This window comes from Typopeltis vanoorti, chromosome 9 (genome assembly GCF_054136105.1).
Source record: "Typopeltis vanoorti isolate ZY-2024b chromosome 9, IOZ_Tvanoo_1.0, whole genome shotgun sequence".
Taxonomy (NCBI): domain Eukaryota; kingdom Metazoa; phylum Arthropoda; class Arachnida; order Uropygi; family Thelyphonidae; genus Typopeltis; species Typopeltis vanoorti.
The window spans coordinates 17,197,554-17,220,024 of NC_143557.1; the positions used below are offsets into that span (position 1 = coordinate 17,197,554).

At 38.0% G+C, this 22,471-nt stretch overlaps 1 protein-coding gene across 4 annotated transcripts in view; it reads right to left on the reverse strand.

Annotated features, from left to right (window-relative positions):
• The window catches only part of LOC150102902 (uncharacterized), a 646,700-nt gene that overhangs the window by 81,240 nt on the left and 542,989 nt on the right, over nucleotides 1-22,471 (reverse strand). For 3 of the 4 annotated variants that reach the window (XM_090397408.1, XM_090397406.1, XM_090397407.1), the window contains one exon: nucleotides 22,351-22,422. In XM_090397408.1, coding sequence (XP_090253534.1) covers nucleotides 22,351-22,422 — 72 coding nt within the window. Of the gene's footprint in view, nucleotides 1-7,689; nucleotides 7,750-22,350; nucleotides 22,423-22,471 lie in introns of all 4 variants that reach the window. The other variant, XM_090397409.1, reaches the window with a different exon arrangement.

A 22,471-nucleotide genomic window follows, 5' to 3' on the forward strand; every position in this document is an offset into this window, starting at 1 on the left:
AACTTATATGAATTACTTGAATTAAATAAAAATATATTTTTGTTGGATATGTCATTGTTGTTTATATAATTTTTTAAAAAAACGATTTCGGAACATAACCCACTTTTCTATGTGATCTGAGTGTACATAACGCGCTTTATATAATGCGGCATATCTGAGGAACCTAATATCTGCATTATACGTGGATTACCTGTATAGTATGTGTATTTAACATTTTATATAATATTTATTTTTAGCTATTTTTTTTTCTAAATAAAATATAATTATTGAAGTACTTTATTTCATAATATATTGCAATACCCAGAGAAAAAGTAGTATTATGCATGCCCAAAATACAAGTGTTCGTTCTATTATTTTTGGACAAGGTAAAATACTCTCTCCATAATTTCATACAAACACATACAACAGCTCCATTATCCAAATTTATTTCCCAGCAAATTAAACCATTACTAAAAAATTCGAAATTTATGATTAAAAATACTGATGAACTCTTCAAGAATATAAAACAAACTATCATACCACCTCACAATATTCTCTCTTCTTTTGCTGTATCTTCCTTATATACCATTGTTGATGTACCTAAAACTGGACATTGTTCTCACACTGCTTATACATGACCATAGCCTATCAGACTGTACCAGATTATCTCCTTCTAATATCCTTTCTAAGGTTATAATTTCAGCTAATTTCTTTAAATATAATGACAATATTTATGAATGCATTTTTAGTCTTATCACTGGCCAGAACATTACTGATCAACTTGCTGAACTTTTCCTCACCCAAATGGAAACAAAATTCTTATCACCATCTCTCCTTTTTGATTTTTCATACTATGGTAGATATATCAATGCATTATTGGCAACAGGAACGCTACACAAAAATTAATTTTTTTTTAGACACTTAACCATAGATGGAAATTCTCTATTGAACATAGAGATAAATCTATAAACTTTCTAGATTTGACACTCCCCAGAACTGACCATTATATTATTAGTGGTAAGATAAACATTAAACCCACTGACTTTGGAAACTACTTATACATCTCCTCGTAACACCCTCACTATATCAAAAGATCAGTCATTTTAACACAGTTCACAATGCTTACAAAACTCTTCTTCAGCCACTGCTCTAAATAACCAAGAAATCACCAAAAAGACATCTTTTCTTGCCAATACTCTCAGCAACTAATAGATTATGCCATTTACATAGCGAGAAATTGTGTCTTCTTTCCAAAGCAACTTATCCAAATCCTAAACCAATCTAATTTCCAATATATACATAATATTTACAAAGTCATCAAATACATCTTCAAATATTCAAATTACAGAACTGTCTTTGCAACAACAACAGACTACTAAAACATAGAACCACAATATCGCAGACCAATCTCGAAAGAGATGATAATCGTGGCAGGAACGAATAATTTGAAAGAGGACAAAATGGAAATGATAGAGGATGTGAGGGAGTTGTTTGAGGTAGCAAAAGAGAAGAGTGAGAGAGTTAGGATGGTGAGTTTCTTACCGCGGTATGACAGCGAAGTGTTTAGAAGGAGGACCATAATTGCCAATGACTTTATGTGTGGGTTATGCATGGAGAGTGGTGTGGAATTTGTGGATGTGTGGAATGACGATGGGCGAAAGGACTTATATAAGATGGATGGGTTACATTTGAATGGAGTTGGTGTACAGAGACTTGAAAGAGTGTTGATGAATGATGTGGAAGTGGATGTACAGACTCAGGGAAACTGGATTTATTAAGAGGGGGTCATGTAGATATGCAGACTTTAGGGGGGACAGTTAAGTGTATGAATGAGTATATTATGCCCGAGCGAGTACGACGGACAACAAATCAAAATGGGATAGTTAGTATAAGGCATCAAAGTAGGGATGGGACAAATGGGCTTCTGCGATTCATGTACACTAATGCCAGGAGTATTAGGAACAAGAAGGAAGAGTTTTTGGCCATGGTTGGCACTTCCAGGCCACAGGTTGTCGGTATTAGTGAAACATGGCTGACAGAAGATGATAAACCTAGTGGGATTGAATGCGATGGGTATAGCGTGTTCAGGAGTGACAGGGTGAATAAAAAGGGGGGAGGAGTGTTATTGATGATAGCTGATGAGCTTCAGCCAAGGAGTATAGAAGTTGAACTGCAGGATGGGGAAAAAAGCACATTTGAGGCTGTTTGGTGTGAGATAGAATCTAGCAGAACAAAATATACAATTGGGTGCTGCTATAGACCGGGTGATGGAGTGGATGGTGGGGATAGTATGCATAAGCAAATAGAAGAAATGAGTGGAAGGAGGGTAATTATTATAGGTGATTTCAATTATGGTAACATTGACTGGAAAGAGGAGAGGGCACATGGGAGGAAGGCATTGGATTTTATGCGGTTATTAAGGAACAGCTATCTACGGCAACATGTATTGGAAAATACCAGGGGGCAGAGAGTGCTGGACCTAGTAATTGCAACTGAGAATGTGGCTGTAACGAACATGACCGTGTTGCCACCAATTGGTGAGAGTGACCATAAGGTCATGACTTGGGAGGTGGCTAAAGGACTCGAATTTACAATTAAGACAGGGTACATGTGGAATTACCGGGCTGGTAAGTATGACAAGCTTACGAGTGTCCTTGGCTCAGTGCCATGGCATGTAAAACTGCAAGGGCTGGATGTTGATAGTGCATGGAAGGTGGTTAAGAACTGTTTGCAGGAGGCAATGGTTGACTGTATACCAAGAGTCCGAATAATAAATCAAGTAGGGGTTAAATGGATGAATAACACTATTAAGCTTGAGCTGCAAAAAAAAGAAACAATTGTGGAGGGAATTTAAGGAGAAGGGTGACCATCAGGCGCAGGAACAGTATAAAGGTCAGGCCAGGATGGTAACAAAGGTGGTAAGAAAAGCAAAAGCAGATTACAAAAGAAAATTGGCCACGCAGGCTAAAGAGAATCCCAAACAGTTTTTTCAATATGTTGCAAGTAAAAGGAAAAATGCTCATGGTAGAATGATCTTAAAAAATGCTGAGGGTAAGGAAGTAACCGAATCAGTCAATATTGTGGAATTACTGAGCGAGCACTTTGCAAGAGTATATCATCCAGGTGGTGACATTGCAGGAATGGAAGAACCAACAGCTTATACTGGAATTGTGATGAATGAAGTAGAGGTAACTAGTCTATTACAGAACCTCAATGTCAATACATCTGTGGGATTGGATGGTATACCAGCTCGTGTCGTATGTGAAGCGGCCAAAGAATTGTCAATGCCCTTGACCGTTTTGTTTAATTTGAACCTCAGAACTGGGTCAGTCCCAAGGGGATGGAAAGAGGGGAAAATAGTTCCACTGCACAAAGGTGGTTCCAAGGCTGCTGTTGAAAATTACCGGCCAATCAGCATAACAGGAATCATTATCAAGGTCTTAGAGAAAATAGTCAAGAGGAAAATACAAGATTGGATAGAAGAAAATGGGATACTGTATCGGGGACAGCATGGTTTTGTGAAGGGTAGGTCATGCCTCAGTAACTTGCTCACGTATTATAACACAGTGACGGCTGAACTGGATAAGGGTAATGGGTTTACAGTGATTCTACTGGACCTTGCTAAGGCCATTGACAGGATACCACATGGAATTCTAATCAGTAAATTGCAGCATATGGGAATGGACATAGGGTTGGTGAGATGGATAGGAGGGTGGTTGATTCTTGTGGACTCAGGAGTAGAGTCCACAAGACGGCCTGTGACTAGTGGTGTGCCACAAGGATCTGTTCTTGGACCACTGCTGTTTAATTTGTTCATAAATGATATAGGAAAGGATCTGAGAGGAACAGTTCATTTGTTTGCGGATGATGCGAAGTTGGGTAATGCAATAGTGAATGCAGATGACGTCAAAATTTTGCAGGGTGATTTGGATAGATTGGAGGTCTGGGCTAAGTGAATTTATGTCAATTTAATGTGGCAAAATGTAAGGTTATGCATTTTGGGGTGAAAAGATTGGCGGCAGTTTACTGCATTGGTGGAACCGTGCTCCAGGAAATTGATGAGGCACGAGATTTAGGAGTGTTGGTGGATAAGGAATTGAAATTTAGGGGACACATTGCAAAAGTGGCCAAATCAGCTCATCAAATCACTTGGTTGCTGAAGAATATGTTGACAAGCAGGTTATTGTTCCTCTTTATCGAGCCTTGATAAGACCCCATCTCGACTACTGTGCTCAGATTTGGTCACCTAGGTTTCTTCTTGATGGGGAGGAGGTGGAGAGGATCCAGAGGCGAGTGACCAAGATGATAGCAGGTCTGTGGAATGAACCGTATGAGAACAGGTTGAGGATTTGTGGGTTGCAAAAACTGGTTGATAGGCGGAGGAGGGGAGATATGATTGAGACATTCAAATTACTGAAGAGCTTCTATAAAATTAATTCAGAAGATATTTTTGAGAACAGGGCTGGTTGTGGGAGGACTAGGGGACATCAATGGAAACTGGGCAAAAGTGTGGTTAGTAACGGTGTTAGAGCTGGGTTCTTTACTTTTAGAGTAGTGAATGAGTGGAATGCGCTCCCTGAGTCTGTAGTGGATGCTGTGACAGTGAATGAGTTTAAGGCGAGGTATGATAGATACTGTATGAATGTCGAATAGTTGTGATGAATATGATTTGGGGCCTCCCTCGATGAGTCTAATGACTCCCTGGAGTTGCCCGTAATAATAGTAATAATAGTAATAATAGTGTCATCATGTTGTATACAAGTTTAACTGCCAATCAGAAGGTAAAACTTGTCACATTGGATTGGCTATTTGTTGTTAATGATTTATTAAATTTATTTATTAAAGCCTCATTTAATGGTTGTTGGAAGTTTTTTTCACTTGGTTAGACTATAATAAACTTAGTTTAATCCTTTATCCAAGTGTAAGCAAACAAAGTTTGCACCTGAAGTATTTTCAGGACTGAGGCAACTCGTGGTAAAGGTGGACCAAGCTCTCATCACTCCTTGTCTTAATATCTCCCATAATGCAAAACACATCTCCTTGCAGACATGTATAATGCTATGCATTAAGGGAAGGGCCAGTACCCAGACCAGTTTCAACTTTATTGAGGTCTCGTCAGTGGGAGCCAGACCCAGAAGTGGCAATACTAAGGCAGAAGCAATGGAGAAGTCATATTTACCTATACAAGTTGCCAAAAGGTGTACCACCTTATTATTAAACTATTAATAAAATTATTATCAACAATATCAACAAATCGCACTAGCAAAATATCATTGCACAGTACAGTCTAAACACACTCTTGAAATTGATAAAGTTACATCATTTATTTCCAAGGTAATGAAAACAAATTACATTGCTCCAAATCTCTGGCCATAAGAATCAATCTGGATGCTATAAAAAAATTTTTTTTTTTTAAAAAACCTATTTAATTTCATCCTCTTAGCATTATTCTTGTTGAGAGGCTTATACGCTGGTTATATATAATAACTAATAATTAAGGAATTGACAGTGTACACTAGAAATATAAATTAAATAAACTTTAATATATACTTTCCGATATTTCGGCAAACGCCACGTTGCCATCTTCTTGGGAACTTATTACAAAGACAAGCGCACACAAGTACTACATAACAGCAAATGAGAACTGAAGCTAGGAAGCTAACATTTTCCTAAAGTCCTGATGGTGCCCCTAGGGGGGCTATATTAGTAGTTCTTGGCCTTTGGGCTGAAGTTCTTCTGATAAATGTTTCCCAAATTTGGGGCAGTCTCATGCATCCAAATTTGTTGAGGCTTGGCATGTTCCTAAGGGCTGAGGCTGATTCCATGAATAGTCTTTCATATTTGAACTTGCTGCGGTGTATTATTGTGGCTTTCTTCCATCTTATTCTGTGGCGAGTATCCAGAGCGTGGTCTGCAAGCCCAGAATGGCTGTACTTGTAAAATCGGATGTAATCCTTGTGTTCTGAGATTCTGATATTTGCTGTCTTGCCTGTTTGGCCAAAGTAGGACAGTTTACAGCTGCAAGGGATCTGATATACACCAGATAGGTCTAGGCGAAGTGGTTGGTCTTTAGTGGAGCGGATAAGGGATGCCAATTTTCTATGTGGTCTGTAACAGGTGGTCAAGTCATGTTTTTTTAAAATTTTGTTGATTTTTTCTGAGGTGCCTCGGATGTAGGGAATGGTGATGGATTTAGAGTAATCTTTTTTGTGAAGGGGAGAGGATAGTGGGTTGTGGATAACTGGGTTAAGTATTTTTTGGATTCTTTTCGGGAGGGTAGCCATTGGCTGAGAAAGTGTCACTGGTGTGAATGAAATCCATCGCCATTCCCTACATCCGAGGCACCTCGGAAAAAATCAACAAAATTTTAAAAAAACATGACTTGACCACCTGTTACAGACTACATAGAAAATTGGCATTCCTTATCCGCTCCACTAAAGACCAACCACTTCCCCTAGACCTACCTGGTGTATACCAAGTCCCTTGCAGCTGTAAACTATCCTGCTTTGGCCATACAGGCAGGACAGCAAATATCAGAATCTCAGAACACAAGGATTACATCCGATTTTACAAATACAGCCACTCTGGGCTTGCAGACCACGCTCTGGATACTCGCCACAGAATAAGATGGAAGAAAGCCACAATAATACACCGCAGCAAGTTCAAAGTACTTGTGTGCACTTGTCTTTGTAATAAGTTCCCAAGAAGATGGCAACGTGATGTTTGCCGAAATATCGGAAAGTATATATTAAAGTTTATTTAATTTATATTTCTAGTGTACGCTGTCAATTCCTTAATTATTAGTTACCTCTTAGCATTAAAATAAATTACTTCTCCTTAATCTTAGTCCAAACTCTCGAACCAACACAAAATTCCTCTTAATACATAATAAAACACATGGCAGCTCAGAGTTAGTTTTGCACAGTTTATCTGATGATGATTCTCACAAAACTGTCAGCGCTAGCATTATGTTGCTGGTCTAGTGTAACTTCTCTAGTTTCTATTCCTTCTTGGTCTCTAAATTTTTAATTTTAACATTTTTTTAGTTTTCATATTTTTCATTTTCAATTTTCAAAATCTTTATTTATTTGATTCATCATCATTTTTCTTGTTTACTGGTTTAATTTATGCCTCATTATGAACACCATCTTCTTACCACATGTTTTCAGCTATTTTATCATTCCCACCTAAAAATATACAACCAAACTTTTATATTAGTCATTTGATTTAGCATCTGGTTGGGAATATAGAGTAGCTCTATTACCTAATAAGGTTTGCTATTATTCATTATTATTTTACAGGGAGCAGGGAGGGAAAAATAAAATAAAAAACACTGAAAGACAAAGTCTGTCCACATCACAATAAATTCACCTCTTAATTGGTGATTCTGATTAAGAATTTGAATGGCCTGACAGCTGATTCAAACTTTTGGGTCTTAGAAGATATTAGGTAGAAATCATTTTGAAATTTTCAGAAATTTTGCAAATAACTTCAAAGCTGAAGGCAAATATTTCTTGTGTACCAGGTATAAATTAATGGTGAAATTTATTTATCCTTTCTTTTAATAAAATGTTCATGTGTTAGACTAGAAAAAAAAAATTAAATAACCCTATATTTTATTAATTGTCAACATTTGGCTTACTCATGGTGTTTTATGCAATAGAAAGAAAAAAAATAAGAATTATAAAAGAGCACAGCTCATCCACTTACTTTTCACGTATTGTGTAAACGTTGCTCAAAGTGCATCACAATACATGACAGACAGCAGATCTGTATCAAAGAAAAAGCTTTTAATATTATACAAATGACAATAACCACATATTTAAAAGTAAATAAAATAAACACTGTAATAGCCTGGTTTTCGAGGAAGGAATTTTTTTTAGCACAATTCTCTGACTCCTTATATCTGTTTGCTATCTGGAGTGATGTGATGTAGAAGATAAGAGAATCACAGGATTCAGAGTTTGTCTCTTCATCACATTTTGTTTAAAGGTTCCTTGATATTATCATATCTATGGCATTTAAAAAATTTGAGTTAAAAGTTACATGAAGTTCTTATCTGGCAAATATGAGGGGTACTGTATTTTGTAATGTTCTATGTTTAGCTGAGAAATGGAACATGACAAAATAAAGCTCCTCTTTTAGCGGATAAGAATGAACTACACTGAAATAAAGTGTAAAGGATCTAGATTTTTTTTTTTTTCATTAACACATTCACTGCTACGCTACTTCGGTATAGTTTGTTCCTGTACGCCAAGCAATTTCACTTCTTCAAGGTCAGTACAGTAATCGACATACGAGTATCCTCGTAGTTGGCATGTGCGGAGCATATTCCATCTATGAGTATACACAGTTTTGCTGCCAGCTCTACAAGCCAAACATTTTCACTTCTTCAAGATCAGTATGGGTATCCTCAGGGCCGCATTTATACTTTTGGAGGCTCAAGGCGCAACATCATTAATGAGGCCCTCAAAAATATGCATTTTTTTAGTTTATGGAAAATAAAAGTCAACATTTCCATAATAACTCATTTTAATTACACAATACAACATTAGTATACATATATTTGCATTTTAAAAAAAGTATAAAAATAAATCAGTTCAAATTAAATAAAAAAAATTAATAACTAAAAGTTTTTTTTTCTGGCTTTGGTTTTAGCAAATATATCTATAACGTCATCATAATTGATCGAGTCCATTACATCTGATTCAAAGCATAATAACGACAAGTCACTTGTTTTATTTTGGTGCAAGTTGCTTCTTAAATAATTTTTTATTCGTTTCAACACTAAAAATTAGCATTCAGCACTTGCATTTGAAATAGGCATCGTCAAAAATATTTTTAAAATATTTTCTACGTTCGGAAAAGCAGACCTTACCTATCTTTTATAAGTTTGTACACATTTTTAATTGAAGAATTTTCTTCCTTTATCATTATTAAAAATTGCTTAACTTCAGTAAATTTTTCTAGATCAAGATCAGCCCATAAGTTTGTAAAATTTTATCAATACTAATCTTGTACTTGTCTTGATCTATATCTTCCTTCAAAATGTCAAATATATCTAATATATCGAAATAGCTTTTTGTTCTTTCATTAATTTCCAAAATTAGCATATCACAAATGACATTAAAAGTGTTCACAGCGAAATTTGTGAGCACTGTAATATAATGTCATTGTTAGATTGTGAAACTTTGTCACTCATTTTTTTTCGATTTTTAACTCTTTCCTTTTCATCTTTAAATTTTTTTCTCATCTGTTACTGTTAATAAATTCGCCTCTTCATTTACAGCAGCAAAACTATTTCTTATATCTAAAATAAAACCAACTAAAGAGTATACCAAATTATTAGCTAAAAACAAATCCATATCAGGATCTTGTAGGACGCAGGACATATATGGCACAGAGGGTGAAGCTTGACGCTTTTTTATATTCCCTGTTGTCTGTTTCGGGAGCAGTGATGGGAGACATTTGTGAGCTATTTTAGCTTGCCTTGAGTGGGCAGAAGTGGTTATACGTCGTTGAGTGTTAGGATGGCTTTCGGTCTTTTATGTTTCCCGTGGTCATTACCGTCATTTCCGGCTTGTTGTATTAGTTGGTTTGGATGCGTAGATGTCTTCATAAAAAATTTTTCTGCTAGGGAGCGTAGTAGTGGAGAGATGTAGGGGATATTTATTTCCCAGTGGATCTGGGCGTTCCTGATGAACCACGGGGCGTCCAGTATCATTCGCAGGCACTTGCTGCAGGCTTTGTAGTTTGACGATGTTTGTATTGAAGGTATGGCTCCAGGCTGGGGAGGCATATATAATTGTGGGATGGATCACTGTCTTGTAGAGTAGAATTTTGTTTTTTGAGTTTAGTTTGCTGTATCTGTTGAAGCTTTGGTGCATGTGCTCTTGATGTGGCTGTTGAAACCTAATCGTTTATCGAGAAGTATTCCGGGGTATTTTGCTTCAGTTTTCCAGGGAATATTAGAGTTGAACAGGGTGATGTCTCCATTGGGGGATGCTCGTCTTCTTGTGAAGAGTATCGTTGTGCTTTTCTGGGGGTTTAATTGTAGTCGCCAGTCTGTAAACCATTTTTATAGATTCGGATGATGTCTTGTAGTTTTTTGGTTACGAGATGTGGTTGGCGGGATCTGGCTAGTATAGCCGTGTCATCTGCATAAAGGGCGATGGTGGATGTGAGAGGATTTTGAGGGATGTCTGCCATGTAGATGTTGAACAGGATCTGGGCTAGCGGTGATCCTTGAGGAACTCCAGCGAGGATTTTCCGTTGGATTGAGACTGTTTCATTGATTTTCACTTGCATCCTCCTGTTCAAGAGGTATGATTTAATCAGGTGTATCATGTTTAGTGGAAGGTTTGCGATGATAAGTTTGTAGAGGAGGCCTTGGTGCCAGATTTTATCAAAGGCCTTTGAGATGTCTAGGAGGACGGCTCCAGTGTGCTGATTCTAATTAAATCCTGTGGTGATGTATTCTACCAGTCTATGGATCTGTTCGGTGGTGCTGTTATTTTGATGGAAGCCAAATTGTTCTTGTGGAATGATATTTAGTTGGTTGACATGATCTTGGAGTCTGATGGGAATAATTTTCTCTGCTGTTTTCCTTAAATTGGATAGCAGGCTGATGGGATGGTAATTTTCAGGTAGGTGTGGGTCTTTGCCTGGTTTGTGAATTGGGATGATGTCAGCTATTTTCCATGACTGGGGGAAGTGCTGCCATTTAAGGATGGAGTTTATGATGTTTGACAGATGTGCAATGGCTTTGTGTGGTAGTGCTTTGATTACTTTGTTAGTGATGCCGTTGGGACCTGGGGCTTTTTTGATCTTGAGATGGTTGATGATGCTGATTATTTCGGTAGGTGAGGTAGGCATTATAGGGCTTGGATTGTCATCAGGACGATTTACTGTGAACCTGACTTTACGATGGATCTTGTATACATGGCTGATGTTTAGGTTCTCATATGAAGGACTGCATTGTTTCTCTAGGTTTCTTGCTATGGCTTCGGCTTTGTCGGCATCTGTGTATGCAAGGTGCTGTTCTGCTTGGAAAGGGGGGGAGGATTTGCACTTGTTCCTGAGGTTGTTTAGGAATTGCCATATGGAATGATCTGCTGTGGAGATGGAGGTGAGTTTGTTGTCCCATTGTTGATTCCTGTGTTTCTGGAGAGCTTCTCGGACAGATTTGTTTAATCTGTTGAGGGCTGTTTTGTCCTGGGGAGCATGTGTGTATTGTGGTATCTTTTTCTTTGTATTTGTGGTTCTGCTGTTCCATGAGGGATGTTTGGAGTTTAAGTCCCCAGCGACGATGATGGATTTATTTATGCCCAGTACAGCATCCAAGTCAGAAAATAGCAGGGTCTTAGCGGGGGAGTTCTAGGTGGCGTAGATTTTAAGTCTTCCAGTTGAGTTTGTGTGGACTTCTACACCGGTGAGTTCTAGGTTGGAAGTTTGGGGGGGTGAGTATTCCATTGTGCCTGATGCAGTTCCTGATAAATATGGCTGTACCACCGCCTCTGTAGTCCATCGGTCATTTCTATACAGTGTGTAGCCTCTCAGCTTTGGATTGTCTGCAGGTTTTAGATGAGTTTCATTAATTAGGGTGATGTCAGGGTTGTATCTGCGAGAGAATTCTTCAGGCTCCAGGGTCTTGTTTTTTAGGCCATTGGCGTTCCAAGCGGCGATCTGTAGTGAGTCTGGGAGTAATCTAGTTTTGTTCATTAACAATCATTGATAAGATGGTTTGAGTTTCTTTTAGATATATTTTTGTGGAGTTGGGTGAAGGGTTTGACTTACTGAAGTCTTGAAGCATGTTAGCCAATGAGGCTGTGATGACTGTTGTCATGTTTGGAAGAATTTGGTGCTGCTGGATATCTTTGGATGGGCAGGCTACTTCAGCATATGTCCTGCTTTGATGGTGTCTTTCCAGACTGTTGGTATTTTCCATTTGTGAGAGCTGGTATTTTGTTGTCTTTTGTGCGTGTCAGGCAACTGGGGAGCCGTCAATTCTGGTGCCTGTGGGCAGGGTTGAGAGATCGGTTTCCTTTTGTTGTCTGTTTTTTAGACTCCAGCCTCTGTAGTTTGCTGGGTGGGGAGCCCCGCAGTTCTCGCATTTGGCTGGTGAGGTCCTGGTTGTTGAGCAGGTTGCTGTGGGGTGGTTTTTCCCACATTTGAGGCATTTGTAGTCTGCTCTGCAGAGTTTCTGTGTGTCCATATACTTCTGACATCTGTGACACTGGCCCGACGAGGCTCTTTTCCTTAGTGATTCAGTTGGGATTTTCAGACCACATATCTTTGTTATGTTGTATATGTTCTTGTGGGTATTAGGTATCTCTACGAGTACTAGGGGCATTGGATTCTTGTCGGCCCATAACATTCTGCTGAACTTGACAGGTGGGAGATCGTGGAGGTGGAGTTCTTCAGTTATTTCATCCGTGCAGATGTTTTCTGTTACTCGCCTGATTACAACTTTTAGGTTTTTCTCCGACTTCAGTGAGTATGATATTTAATATCTAACTCATCCATGGTTTTTGTGAGGTGTCTAGTCGCTTTCTGTGGCAGGCTGGATTTTAACTCCGTCCTCTACATTTTTTTTCCCCATGAATAGGTAATTTGGAGGTTTTGCATAATAGGCCTGAGGGCCGTCCATCGTTCTTTTTCCCGTAGTACAATTGGCGAGACTTTTTCATTGTTGGGTGTGGGGAGATCAGTGTTGGGGGCATCATTCCATCCCCTCGTTTACCTGATCTCCGCTGTTTTACGCTTTTTTCAAGCATTGGTTTCTGTATTGTCTTTTGGTGTGGGAGCAGAGATTATCAGATTCATCTTTCCTTCTTCCCCTGGTGTTGAGTTGTCCCCTTCTGTGAAGTCATCTGTCGCTGAATATAAGTTTAGAAACCCTGGCCACTCTACCTCAAATTTCTTCAACAGTTTTTTGAGGAGGTCGAGCGCCAGCTTCTTATCCAGAGATTGGACAAAGTCGTCGGGACTTAAACTTTTCGTGTTTAAAAGTATTCAAATATGCTTACCTGAGAAATATTTATTATGGTGAAGAGAATGGGCAAGAGCTGGAAAATTGCATCAAAAGTCAAAGTCTTACCTTGTATTCCGCTATCAAAGAAGATTCACAAAATCTAAAACTCAGTAATCACCACTGAAATCAAAAACATTCTTCGCAACAACAACCATCATGCTGGTATTCATCTTCTGCAAAGATTGATGCATGCTTAGCTTCAACTCACAAGTTTGCTTTCTCACACTCAATCCTATCTGGGATCTTGTAGAGATTTACTATTAGCATTTATTTGTTATAAAATTTTGTCCCACATAACTGTTAAAATTACTGTTTCTGGTTTGTCAAAATGTTCAGCCAATGATGAGCTCTCTAATTTAGAAATAGGTTTTTCATGAGGAGAAATGGATAGTTCAAGTAATGCGTCAATTTGTTTATATCCACATTTCAAAGCCAATATAGCATCAGCTCTTGTGGACTACCTCGTTTCACTTAGTCTTTTAACTGTTAAAGATTTTTTTTCTAAATGTTTAAGGAGTATACCCCATATTCTTGTTGAAGATGAAAAGTAATTATATACATTTTGAATAAAACAAAAATATTGCACTGCTTCCGGATAAGATTCCGCAGCATAGTTGCCAATTAAATTTAAGGAATGACTAGAGCATGGTATATAATGTGCAAAGGGACTACGTTTTTTCAGCTTGTAAACCTGTATAGATACCTTTCATATTGGCAGCGTTATCATAGCTTTGCCCTCTGCAGATTTTTATATCCAAAGATAATTCTTCTAATTTTTTTAATACTACCTCTTCTAAATATAAGGAATTATGTTGTGTAATTCTGATGAACCCGATAAATGTTTCTCTAATGTCAGAATTTGCGTCACCATACCTAAATATCATAGCTAGTTGGTCATTATGGGCGATGTTTGGCGTTGAATCGAGTATTATTGCAAAATAAGCAGCTTCCTTAATTTCGGATATTAATATTTCTCTTGTTTTTTTAGCTATTAACGCTATGAATTCATCACAAGTATGGTAAGAAAGACAATTTGATCTGCCAGAACCACAGTTGGCATACATTTTCATGTGATGTTTTAAACAATCATCAAATTCACTTAAATAATGTAAACACGATAAATAATTTCTGCAAGAATCAGAAAAAATATCATTTGTATTTCCTCTAAATGCTAGCCCTAGTTTACTCAGTAACTTAATGGTAGCTTTATTCTTTTTAAAACATCTCTCCGATAATTTTCTTCAGATTGTATTTGTTTGATCAATTCAGAATCAACTGGACTATTTACAGAACTTGATTTTCTTTTGCGATATGTGCACATCGCTCGTATATGCTCAGTAGAATGCTCGTGATCACATAAGGTTCGTGTTATATTTCCTCAGTCATTAAAACCCTTAAAATATTTCCTATTGTTAAAACCAGCAAAGCAATTTACTGCTTTAATTGATATTAAATTAAATTTAATTGAAATTAAAGCAGCAATTGCTTTGCTGGTTTCTGAAAAAATTAGCCACTCTCGTTTCTCCTTTGTTCCATTCGCCTTTTTACAGTAAAAATGTGATATATTTACATTTCTGACATATATTCTATTGTGTTCTGTGTATTCTTTTTTTTTTTTTTTTAATTTTCGATTTTACCAACATTTTGGGGCATATTTATTAAAATATGCTCGATAAACTGTTCATTAATAGTAAGTGGCCACACTGCTATATCGGTAGAGACTCCAATTGAAAATTTTCTTCAGAATCATCCTGATTTGTTTCATTTACTTCTTTCTCTCCTTCTAAGTTTTCCACATTTTGATGTTCTACATTTTCACTTTTATCTCCTCCTAATAATGAAAGGTTGGTCGATTGGTAGAACCTCTGCTACTATTGACTCACAAAACATTAAGCAAGTTTGAGTGCAGTTAGTAGCTGGAAGGCATTCAATCATTCAATGCAGTTGGCACACACTCTCTCGATGAGTCTTTGCCCTGGAGGGGTCACATAATAATATTAATAATAATAATAATAAAATTCCGAGAACTGTTAAGTACAACTTCAGTTCTAAGAAATTCTTCATTTTCAGGATGCAAGAAAGACAAAATTTCCCCCCTTTGAATATTTAGCTGTTTTTCATTTTGTATAAGTCGTTTTCTTTTACTAGCTCCGGATTCAAATTTTCTTGGCATCAATTATGTGTATTCATCTATCAAAAGCGAAATAAATATTTATTAAATCCAAAATAAACATATAAATAAAATAAACAATTACGTTAAAAGCTTAAAAAATACAAAAATAGAAACAGTAGTATCTTGGTTTGGTTAAAATAAACGAGTAACAGTAAAATAAGAATAATAATTAATTGAATAATATATTCTTACCGACTGCGACAACTACTACTATTATTATTATGGAGTCAAAAGACTCATCGCGGGAGACCCGATATTGACACACTAACCATTATTTACACAATACCTGTCATACCTCTACTTAAATTCATTCACAGTTGAAGCATTCACAACCACCTCTGGCAAAGCATTCCACCCATTCACAACCCTCCAAGTAAAAAATCTAGTCCTAACACCCTTGTTAACCACACTCTTACACAATCTCCAGGGATGGCCCCTCGTTCTCTCACATCCTGCACTGGTCTTAAGAATTTCATCAGTATCAATCCTGTAAAATCCCTTAAACAATTTAAATACCTCTATCATATCTCCTCTCCTACGTCTATCAGCTAGTTTTTGGAGCCCACAGATCATCAATCTATCCTCATAGGGAACATCCCACAGACCTGCAACAATCTTTGTAACCTGCCTCTGAATCCTCTCCACCACTTCCGCATCACCAAGAAATCCTGGCAACCAGATCTGTGCACAATAGTCCAAATGCTGCCTTATTAATGCCTTATAGTGTGGAACAATAACTTCCCTATCCCTGCTTGTTAGTGTGTTCCTCAACAACCATGTAATTTGATGTGATGTTTTGGCAATCTTTGCAATATGCCCTTTAAACTTAAGTTCTCTGTCCACAATAACTCCCAAGTCTCTTGTCTCATCAACTTCCTGCAGTTCAGTTCCGTTAATATAGTAAACAGCAGGTGATGTCATCCTCCCGAAGCGCATCAACTTACACTTAGCCACATTGAACTGACAGCCATTTACCTCAGTCCATGCCATCAGCCTGTTTAAGTCATCCTGTAAAATATTCACATCATTTGAATTGATTATTGCTCTTCCCAATTTTGCATCATCAGCAAACAAGTGGATATTTCCATTCAAGGTATTTCCAATATCATTGATGTACAAATTAAACAATAGAGGACCAAGAACTGAGCCCTGAGGTACACCACTAGTCACTTGCCTTTTCCTGGACTCAGCTCCTCCATAAACCACTCTTTGATATCTGTCCACCAGCCATCCTTTAATCCAGATCACCATCTTCGGATCCAAACCCATTTGCTCTAATTTATGTAACAGAGTTCCATGTAGAATGCTGTCAAAAGCCTTTGCAAAGTCAAGCAGTATCACTGAGTAAGGATTTCCTTTATCCAACTCCACTGTTACTTTATTACAGAAAGTAAGCAAATTACTTAGGCAAGACCTACCCTTCACAAAACCATGTTGTCCCTTATAAAGTATCATATTGCTGTCCACCCAGTCCTGAATTCTAATTTTAACCAATTTCTCCAAAATCTTAACCACCACTCCAGATATATTGATTGGTCTATAATTTGCAACCTCAGTCTTAGAGCCTCCCTTGTGCAATGGAACTATTTTCCCCTCTTTCCACTCTATTGGCACTTTACCAGAACTGAGGCTTAAATTCAACATTCTGGTTAGAGGAGTTGCTAATTCTCTTGCACATTCTCGTAACACATGAGCCGATATGCCATCTAACCCAATGGCAGTGTTAGCATTAAGGTTCTTTAATATATTAAGCACCTCAATTTCATCTATCTCTATACTCTCATCAGTCAATGGCACATCTGACACTGCACTATCACTACGAAGATGGTACACTTTTGCGAAATGATCACTAAGCAACTCAACTATTTGATTAGCTTCAGTAATTTCCCTACCATCAACACTTTATAAAGTAATCTTTCCATGGATATTCTTCCTTTTACTAGCCACATAGCGAAAGAACTCTTTAGGGTTTCTTTTGGATTCATCAGCTAGCTTCCTCTCATAATTAGCTTTGGCTTTCCTAACCATACAGATTACTCTCTTTGCCTGTACCTTATATTGCTCATTAGAATGCTCATCACCTTTTTCTTTATACATCCACCACAACCTTTTCTTTATCTGCAACTCCTGTTTAATAGTATTATTCATCCATTTTACTCCTACTTGATTTCTCCTTCTGACTCTGGGAATACAGTCTGATACAGCTTTCTTCAAATACTCCTTGAGAATCTCCCACGCACCATCAACATCTCTCCCCTTGAATTTCTCATGCCATAGTACAGCTGAAAGCTGACTTCTCAGCTTGCCATAATCACCAGCCTTGTAATTCCACACATACCCATTCTTATTACTATTATTATTACTATTATTACGGGCAACTCCAGGGAGTCATTAGACTCATCGAGGGAGGCCCCAAATCATATTCATCACAACTATTTGACATTCATACAGTATCTATCATACCTCGCCTTAAACTCATTCACTGTCACAGCATCCACCACAGACTCAGGGAGTGCATTCCACTCATTCACTACTCTAAAAGTAAAGAACCCAGCTCTAACACCTTTACTAACCACACTTTTGCCCAGTTTCCATGGATGTCCCCTAGTCCTCCCACAACCAGCCCTGTTCTCAAAAATATCTTCTGAATTAATTTTATAGAAACCCTTCAGTAATTTGAATGTCTCAATCATATCTCCCCTCCTCCGCCTATCAACCAATTTTTGCAACCCACAAATCCTCAACCTGTTCTCATACGGTTCATTCCACAGACCTGCTATCATCTTGGTCACTCGCCTCTGGATCCTCTCCACCTCCTCCCCATCAAGAAGAAACCTAGGTGACCAAATCTGAGCACAGTAGTCTAGATGGGATCTTATCAAGGCTCGATAGAGAGGAATAATAACCTGCTTGTCTCTGCTTGTCAACGTATTCTTCAGCAACCAAGTGATTTGATGAGCTGTTTTGGTCACTTTTGCAATGTGTCCCCTAAATTTCAATTCCTTATCTACCAACACTCCTAAATCTCGTGCCTCATCAATTTCCTGGAGCAGGGTTCCACCAATGCAGTAAACTGCCGCCAATCTTTTCACCCCAAAATGCATAACCTTACATTTTGCCACATTAAACTAACATCCATTCTCCTTAGCCCAGACCTCCAATCTATCCAAATCATCCTGCAAAATTTTGACGTCTTAGAGAAAATAGTCAAGAGGAAAATACAAGATTGGATAGAAGAAAATGGGATACTGTATCGGGGACAGCATGGTTTTGTGAAGGGTAGGTCATGCCTCAGTAACTTGCTCACGTATTATAACACAGTGACGGCTGAACTGGATCTCCAAGACCTTGATAATGATTCCTGTTATGCTGATTGGCCGTTTTCAACAGCAGCCTTGGAACCACCTTTCTGCAGCGGAACTATTTTCCCCTCTTTCCATCCCCTTGGGACTGACCCAGACCCGAGGCTCAAATTAAACAAAATGGTCAAGGGCACTGACAATTCTTTAGCTGCTTCACGTACCACACGAGTTGGTATACCATCCAATCCCACAGATGTATTGACATTGAGGTTTTGTAATAGACTAGTTACCTCTACTTCATTCATCACAATTCCAGTATAAGCTGTTGGTTTTTCCATTCCTGCAATGTCACCACCTGGATGATATACTCTTGCAAAGTGCTCGCTCAGTAATTCCACTATATCAACTGATTCGGTTACCTCCCTACCCTCAGCATTTTTTAAGATCATTCTGCCATGAACTTTTTCCTTTTACTTGCAACATATTGAAAAAACTGTTTGGGATTCTCTTTAGCTTGCATAGCCAATTTTCTTTCGTAATCCGCTTTTGCTTTTCTTAACACCCTTGTTACCATCCTGGCCTGAGCTTTATACTGTTCCTGCGCCTGCTGGTCACCATTCTTCTTAAATTCCCTCCACAATTGTTTCTTTTTTTGCAGCTCAAGCTTAATAGTGTTATTCATCCATTTAACCCCTACTTGATTTATTATTCAGACTCTTGGTATACAGTCAACCATTGCCTCCTGCAAACACTTCTTAACCACCTCCCATGCACTATCAACATCCAGCCCTTGCAGTTTTACATGCCATGGCACTGAGCCAAGCACACATCAAAGCTTGTCATACTTACCAGCCCGGTAATTCCACATGTACCCTCTTAATTGTAAATTCCACTCCTTCAGCCACCTCCCAAGTCATGACCTTATGGTCACTCTCACCAATTGGTGGCAACATGGTCATGTTCGTTACAGCCACATTCTCGGTTGCAATTACTAGGTCCAGCACTCTCTGCCCCATGGTATTTTCCACTACATGCTGCCGCAGATAGTTGTCTCTTAATAACCGCATAAAATCCAATTCCTTCCTTCCATGTGCCCTCTCCTCTATCCAGTCAATGTTACCATAATTGAAATCACCCATAATGATTACCCTCCTTCCACTCATTTCTTCTATTTGCCTATGCATACTATCCCCACCATCTATTCCATCACCTGGTCTATAGCAGCACCCAATTGTATATTTTGTTCTGCTAGATTCTATCTCACACCAAACAGCCTCAAATGTGCTCTTTTCTCTGTCCTGCAGTTCAACTTCTATACTACTTGGCTGCAACTCATCGGCTATCATCAATAACACTCCTTCCCCCTTTTTATTCACCCTGTCACTCCTGAACACGCTATACCTATCGCATTCAATCCCACTAGCTTTATCATCTTTTGTCAGCCATGTTTCACTAATGCCAACAACCTGCCCCTGAAGTGCCAGCCAAGGTCAAAAACTCTTCCTTCTTGTTCCTAATACTCCTGGGATTAGTGTACATGAATTTCAGAAGCCCATTAGTCCCACCCCTACGTTGATGCCTAATAATAACTATCCCATTCTGATTTGTTGTCCTTTGTACTCGCTCGGGCATATTATACTCATTCATACACTCAACTACCTCCCTAAAGTCTGCATATCTACACGACCCCCTCTTAATAAATCCAGTTTCCCTGAGTCTGTACATCCACTTCCACATCATTCATCAACACTTTTTCAAGTCTCCGTACACCAACTCCATTCAAATGTAACCCATCCATCTTATATAAATCCTTTCGCCCATCGAACTCACTCCACACATCCACAAATTCCACGCCACTCTCCATGCATAACCCACGCAGAAAGTTATTGGCAATTATGGCCCTCCTTCTAAACACTTCACTGTCATACCGCAGTAAAATACTCACCAACCTAACTCTCTCACTCTTCTCTTTTGCTACCTCAAGTAATTCCCTCACATCCTCTATCATTTCCATTTTGTCTTCTTTCAAATCATTTGTTCCTGCCACGATTATCATCTCTTTCACCCTCTGTTTTTGCACTCGAATAGATTCGCTGACGTCCTTTATGTTCGCACCTGGCTGGTACGATTTCATCAACCTCTCAACTATCACACCTCTTAATAGTGAATCCCCATACATCACTCGTTCCTTCATTTTATTGACATTTACGAACATTCTATTATTTGTCGTCACAGACGTTCGCCGTTTATTAGTCGGTACGTTCAGCACACATTTTTCCATACGCTCCAGTTGCCTTTTTGCTCTGTGTATCGCTCCGTTCCAACTAGCGATTGCACTACTCGCATTTATCTCACCATTTTCATTATCAATCAAATCATCCATTCGTTCTGTATTTCTATCCTCATTTACACTTTCAATGACGCTCTCACACCTATCTGGCACTACCACGCAATTCTCTATCACACCAACATTTTCTATATTCTGGCTATCGTTAATGATATCACTTTTGCCACCCGAAACACGCTTGAGATCCTCATTCTCCTTACACTTTCTGCACATATTAACTCCACTATCACCATTTAACCAGACTCCCACCACTCTTCGCAAAGCATACATCCCACAGACAGCACATTGCATAAATTTGTTTACATCAAAACTCTTAAACAAACATGGCGACCTGTCCGCCATTTTTTTTTTATCGGTGCCATATGTACGCTATCTTATCTTAAAAATAATAATTAAAATAACACAGAAAACACCAAAAATTGCACTGATACACCAAGAAACAAATGCAAACAATACTACATAAAATTCTTGTAAAATTGCCAATTATAACACAAAATACTACTAATCTTTTCAGGCGCTCTCAAAAGCCGATGATCATATCAGTGCGACACCTAGCCTCGACCGATTATTTTAAATGTTGAAAACATTCAGCTTAATCAGTAACCATCAGTTTATATTAGCAAATGCGATCTGGTTGTTGGTGTGCTGCTCTCCAACAAACAGGCTGTGGGTTTGAATCTCTTTGTGGGTATGGATGTTTAGTAAATGTCATTAGAGCAGAGTTTCTGGATTATCTAACCATTAGTCCATAGTACTAATGTTACATATAATATAGGTTAGCAGGCTTTTGTGAGTGTGATTCAAAGATATTGAATCTAGTTACCAAAAATAATCTGGATGTTGGATGGCTATAGCAATATTCTTTGCGTATGCAGGAATTTTGAACCAAAAACAGGTTGAATTACCCATTCTACGTGTACTCATGCTGGAGATATGGTACTCAGCAGTTTTTTTTCTTTTTTTTTTAACTCAAGTTATTACTTGAAAGCTTTTCTGATACCATTCCAATTTAAAAGCACCTACACAGTGCAGCATGAGGATGATGTGATATTTGCGCTTCAGCTAGAAAGATCTAGATTTAAATCCTGTCATAAACATGAGAAACATTTATATGAGGTTTATCAGTTGAAGATGAGTATCATAAGTTGAAGGCTGGTATCATAAGGATGGCAGGCATTTTTCTTTTACAAAACAGATCATCCATCCAGAAAATATCAGCAATTAAGAGACAAAACGGTAGGCTAAAGACTAGGTTTCCTTGGTTATAATTCTAAACACAAAAAAGAAAAAAGTTATAGACTGTTTAGCAGAACTGAAGGTTTGTACCTTCAGTACATTTCAAAGGAGTAAGTTTTTGTATCAATACAAAAAGGAACTACTTTGAAAGGCAGATCATTTAAATGCTATTATTTTAGAGAGAATAAAATACAGTACAATCCCAGAAACTTTTGATCACACCTTATAGATGTTGACACTATATATTTATTTATTTTATAATTATTATTATTTTACTTACCAGCAATGGCAAAGCCAAAACACAACCAATGATTCCCCCAGTATATAAAACTTTATGACTGGTTGCATTTGTCTGCAAGAATAATTACAAGATTACTTTTATTTACATATCTAAACACAGA